Source organism: Austrofundulus limnaeus, unplaced genomic scaffold, assembly GCF_001266775.1.
Source record: "Austrofundulus limnaeus strain Quisiro unplaced genomic scaffold, Austrofundulus_limnaeus-1.0 Scaffold693, whole genome shotgun sequence".
Taxonomy (NCBI): Eukaryota; Metazoa; Chordata; class Actinopteri; order Cyprinodontiformes; family Rivulidae; genus Austrofundulus; species Austrofundulus limnaeus.
In genome coordinates this window covers 226,407-232,359 of record NW_013953095.1, presented here as the reverse complement: position 1 = coordinate 232,359, position 5,953 = coordinate 226,407, and the positions used below count along the sequence as shown (strand labels likewise).

Below are 5,953 nucleotides of genomic sequence, written 5' to 3'. Positions count from 1 at the left end.
ACTGTAGACCCCACATCATAGACCTGACCAACTGTAGACCCCACATCATAGACTTGACCACCTGTAGACCCCACATCATAGCCTTGCCCCCACAGACTATACAATCGGCACTAGGCTTGATGGGGCCATCACTTCACCTGCCTCTCTTCTTACCCATCACTCTGGAACAAGGTAAACCTGGACTCATCAGACCACATGATCTTCTTCCATTGTTCCAGGGTCCAATCTTTAAGCTCCCTAGCAAACTGAAGCCTTTTCTTCCTCTTAGCCAATGTTTTGACCCTTCTCAATCAGTCTGACATCTTTTCCACAACCATTGGATGTGTTTTTTGACCTGATTGTTTTAAGAAATGAGTAGCAGCTCATTGCACCAGTTGGGGTTAAATAACTTAGTGCCAGCTGCAGTGATTATCTAATAGGAAGCTTATACCTATTTGTGTAGTTAAATCTTCTTTTTGGCCAGGCAGAGTGTATATACTGTGTGTATTATGTATATAAAATACACACACATTCCTTCACTGAAACAGTTGTAATTAAAACACTGCATTATCCATGACATGCCCCCTAGGTGGCAATAATGTCTACTTTARCAACACTTTGAACTACAGAGAAGGACCATTTTTAGCTTGGCTGAAGGTTCTCCCAAAACGTATTTGGTTGATAGTGTTTACAGTTTCCTGTGGCGCCTATCTGCTGGTATTAGATTAAAAAATAAAACATATCTTGTGACCACAAGATAATAGTTGCAGTTTCATGTAGACTGTTGGTTGTTAATATGGACAAATTAGAATAAATTTAATTTTACTGTAATACAGACTGTGATGGACTTGGACCTGTCCAGAGTGTAGCCCACCCCTCTGGAMATGGGCACCACCCTGTGACTTTGAAATGCAGAAGTGGATGATGGATGGATGTAATCTAGGAATGAATTACAAAGACATACTTACCTTTCACTTGTGTTTAGGCATGGAGTAATTCTTAGCAAGAGACACTTAATTCAGCTGCTCAAAATTATTTGTGGCCACCCATTATTATCTTGTGGCCATGCGTTATTTTCTCATGTTAATGAGATGTTAATGTGTGGCCACGCGTTACAGTTTTTATCCAGTGTCACCACACAGGCTCCGTAGTTTTCTCTGTTATTAACATTTTATCACATGATCGAAGTTGATGGGATGATGTCACACAGGCACAGAAAAAAAACTGTAAATTAAGCTTTATTGTTGTTTTTGGTTCTAGGGCACAAAGTGATAGTGAGCACGTGTGAAACAGGCTGCTTAAGTTCAGTACATATGCTGTTTTTTTAATTTTTTTTTTAATCTTCACTCTGGAAAGAGTTTTAAACATCCCAGTTTTTCAAAACAAAACAAAAAAAATCTAAATTCATGTGTGGAGAGATGTAAACACAGCAGCAAATCTCAGCTTAAAACCAATCCAGAATAGTGTAGATGAGAGTAGCCTTAGTTTAAACGGGTTTAATACATATTTTTATATAAACTTTGATTTTAACAGGTAAGTCAACTGAAAAACAATTCTTATTTACGATGATTTGTGACAATGACAATGACAAAAAAAAACAGCCATTTTGGCTACTGCGCAATTTTCCAGTACGTTAACACTTTTCTAKAAAACTCAAGTGTAATTTAGGACTTTTTTGAAATAATCTTTACTATGATAGAGTCAAACTCTTATTTTGTAGATAATTTACAAGCTTTATCCTCAGGTTAAATCATTTCTTCTGTTTGATCTCTTAGTGTTTTTGAATTTTAAATACTAAAATCTGCACAGATTTTTATTTGTTTCCTTCACTAAAGGTTCTAATTGTGGAAAAATTGCTAAAATTTTACAGGATTCATGGAAACAGCCAGCATGAAATCAKATAACAAAAAAAAGTGAATAAGAATCTGCTGAGGCAGATTTGTCTGCGTAACTGGTTGATGTGATTCTCATCTTTAAACTGCCACAGGATGGAAACTAAGTAAAAATAATAATAAAAATAACCTTGAACAATGAACGGCTAGAATTTCTGGTGTTCATACATGTGTGTCTACAGTGTTTCACGTAAAAAAAGGAAAAAAGGCCCTTTGTAATATATGTTATGAAGTATTCACAGCTTATGTCTAAATATATCATAAGTGCCTGAAGTGAGCATTTCCGATACATATGATTGTTTACAGAACATTTATAAAAGCATGGCTTTTCAAAGTGGCTCCTTCATATCTTTCTATCACATTTTTAAGAAAATTTATTTGRATGCAAGTGGTCAAACAGTCATAAAAAAGTGGTTTCCTTATATTTCAAAGATTTAACATTCAGATGGAAAGGAATGTCAGTTTAAATACAGAATCAAGTATAAATACAAAAGTCACAGTATAAATAACTGTGGTTGGGATGGAAATATAAATGTTGAAACTTGTGAGGACAAAAAAATATACATGTAAAATATTTAATTTAAAAATAGAGTTTCTGTTGGACCTTTAAAACAGACATTTAGTAGTTTGTGGGAAATGTTTGACACAAAATTGTAAATGGGACAATGATATATCTATTTAACGTTTTGTAAATAAGGTACAATTTGTAGTTTGAATGAAACTGATAAGACCAACATTTTAGAAATCATGTTGCTTTCTGTAAAGAAAGAACAATAAAAAGTTTTCATGTGGATAAATACGACAAATAGAAAAAATAATTCTGCTTTAAAAATAGCTTTAAAAGACACAGCAACAATTCCTACAAACATTTTTAAAGCTTTTCAAACTGTGACAGCTGTGAATGAAGCCAGAGGTGCAAAGTGACATATAAGTGACTTTTGGTTTAAATTCTCTCAGACGAAGAGTTGCCATCAGTACACAYGTTAATACTGTATATTTACAGTCCAAGTCTACTTATAATTCCACTTTAAGATTTTTTAAATCTTAATCTACATGTGTWTTTTCTTGTCCACTAACCTACAGACTGAGTGGACGTACAGTGACAGGCAGATTTTGGCTTCAGGTCCAGGTGGTCTCACACTGATGGTCCTTTAAACACAGCAAAGTGATCGTGACTATAATATAAAAATCTGTAATCACTGTCAAACTTCAAAAGCTGTTGTGCGCTTCATTGTCCAAAATGGAMAAAGATCAGGTGAAAAAGCACCTGGACCTTAGGTCTGACAACAAAAGTTCATAAMGATTTGATCCTTTAAATGTGAACAAAATATAACACTCCACTGTATTACAACACAGCAAACTCTTCATCTTACACTGAGCCATGATAAGTCTCGGTTCTGGCCCAGTGGCAGCCACATGGCTTTCACCAGTGCTCCAGTTGCAGGTCCATGGCAGAGTTCAGGTTCATGTCTGTCACATCCAGGAACTCCGAGTTAAAAATGCTTGGCACACTGGACTGAGCGGCGCTGTAGGCAGTGGCAGAAGTGGGCGGGGTCAGGTCCAGCCACTCCATGGTTTCCCACGGCGTCTCACTGAAGCTCATGCTGACCATCCCCTGAACTTCAGTGACCGCCGCTGCCTTGCTGCTCATCGGAGACAGGGGGGCATCCATTAGGTCTCTGTTGGTCAGAACTTTGTCCTGTTGGGGGTGGTGAAGAAGGCAGTGTTGGTTGTGGTGGCTGCCGTACTCCTCGGCGTCTCGGTTTCCCTCATCTTCCTGGAGCCCATCCTCAGCAGACATTTTGGAGGAGGCCGTGTCCCCACCTCGCCCCGCAGGACAGCCCAGGAGAGTCTGCAGGTGGCTCTCAGTGATGTGATTGGCTGTGTAATCATACGGGAGCTGATTGGGCCCCAGATGCTCGAAGTGCCAGTGGAACCTCGGAACAAGGAGGCCAGGACACCCTAGGGACACAGTAACTTTGGTTACAGAAGACCTGTCCTTGTCTTCTCTGGCGTTAGCTGGCATCTCTTGAGAAGAAAGAGAGGAAGGGGTGTCACACTATAGACTGGAACTGGATGTCAACGCATCCGGTTGGTCTGATCAATAGGTGACCAGAACTCAACAAATTGTGTGACTAAAGTTGTAATAGATACTGCGAGCTAGCTAAAAACTGTAAATGCCTCCAAAAGGATAGTCCAGTCAACTTTGAAGTGATGTTCTGTTTAGTAGTTAGCGGTAGTTGGTGCTGTATCAGCCATGATATCAGTCATGATGCACAGAGATCTGAGGAAGAGGCAAACTATTTATCCRTGCTGGACTAAGGGCTAGCAGAACGAGTGTATGCTTTTAGAGTTCTTAAACAATGTGAAAGAATGCTACATTTGCTAATGAATATATTAAATATTATAAATATTATTAAAAAATAAATATGCTCTGACACATCAGAATGTCATTTTCATGAGTTTTATAACTCTGAAAATTATGCAAAATAAAACAAGCAAAAAAACTTGTTATCTAATCAATAGCCTAGCCTGGATTACAGCCAGTATGATAATATGATCAACTAACCAACMTGAACAGGACRACTAACCAACCTGAACAGGAYAACTAACCAACCTGAACAGGATAACTAACCAACCTGAACAGGACAACAGGACGACTAATCAACCTTAACAGGACGACTAACCAACCTGAACAGGACAACTAACCAACCTGAACAGGATAACTAACCAACCTGAACAGGATAACTAACCGAAACAACTCCATTTTACTGTCAGGAACATCTTTAACAATCTAAAAATGTTTAGTATGTCCTCATTTTGAAATCTTTTGTCTTTCTGTCAGACTGAGGATTTGCGGATAAGCTCAGCTGTAGAAGCAGTGCCTTTACAGAGTGGATTAACGATATGGTGACCTGGATTATTGAAATGCATCTGGACATCTTTAACAGTCCATTAAGTTATCCAGCATCCCGAGCAGCTATACAGCCTGTTTAAAAAGCTCTGCTCTTTTTCTTATTCTGTGTTTACGGCTGCACGACCAGCTATCATAATAGCATTGTTTGGTGCATTTCTGACTAGTTTCTGTAATAACAGTTTACACGCAACATTTTTTTWAAATTCATAAAACACTAAAATCAGGGACATTTCTGGGGACAGGTTATCCTAAACGGTTACTATCCCCAGAAATCTGGGATGTCTGGTCACCACACAGTATTGAGTTGTGGCCTTCTCTTACCTAATTACACGTTTTGCCATTTCAACAGGAGAGGTTGGCTGACTTCGACCTCCCCTGCCCCCTCGGCCCACAGTTAGACAGAACATTACTTCAAAGTTAACTAAACTATCCCTTTAAATGTGAGCTCTCCCTCCTTGCAACTTATTTGAATAGAAAATGTCTCAAATAAACACTTGATTTTGTTGATTTGTTTCAAATCAAATCAGTCTGGCATTATTAATGGCCTGAGTGGAGAGTTTGGCTGTTCAGTCTGAAGGGATAAACTGTGAACTTGTGAGATTAGCAGGTATAAAAATCCTGTGCAAATCCACCTGATTCAGCAAACGTTTCTGAAAAACACATTTACAGGTCAATTTTACAGCAAGAATTATTTSTTTTCTTACCTCCACTCTCTATAAGCACATCCAACAGTTCGTCCATCTGCTGACTGCGGCTCAGTTGCTATAAAAGCAATAAGAAAATAGATTTTTTTATTTTTCTATGTTTTAAAATTAGATGTAATTACTTTAAATACCRTACAATTTACATATGATCACACTTGTTTCTGGTAAACAAATCAGTTTAATGTAAAGTGGCAAATGTTTTTTATTTTTTCTGTTAGCAGGATGAACATTTTTCACAAATACTGGATGTACACTGTAACACTATCTGTTCTACAAACTGTCCATGATTCATTTTGAACAAATTTAGTTTCATTGGGCCTCATGCAAGAACTGTTCGTATGAAGAGATTTGTTCTTAAGTTGCGCATTCGAGTGAATTAGGAGAGTTTGTGGCATTCACCAATTTTCTCTTATTGTAAGATTTTCTTCAGATACAAACAAAACTAACGAGTGGTCCAGACC

The 5,953-nt window shown here is 37.9% G+C and overlaps 1 protein-coding gene across 1 annotated transcript in view; it reads right to left on the bottom strand.

Moving 5' to 3' along the window:
• Positions 1-2,227: 2,227 nt before the first annotated feature.
• myocd (myocardin) overlaps positions 2,228-5,953 on the bottom strand; it is a gene marked incomplete in the record, with an annotated part of 48,031 nt that continues 44,305 nt past the window's right edge. Inside the window, 2 exon segments of the mRNA XM_014027876.1 lie at positions 2,228-3,899; positions 5,493-5,550. Coding sequence (XP_013883330.1) covers positions 3,295-3,899; positions 5,493-5,550 — 663 coding nt within the window.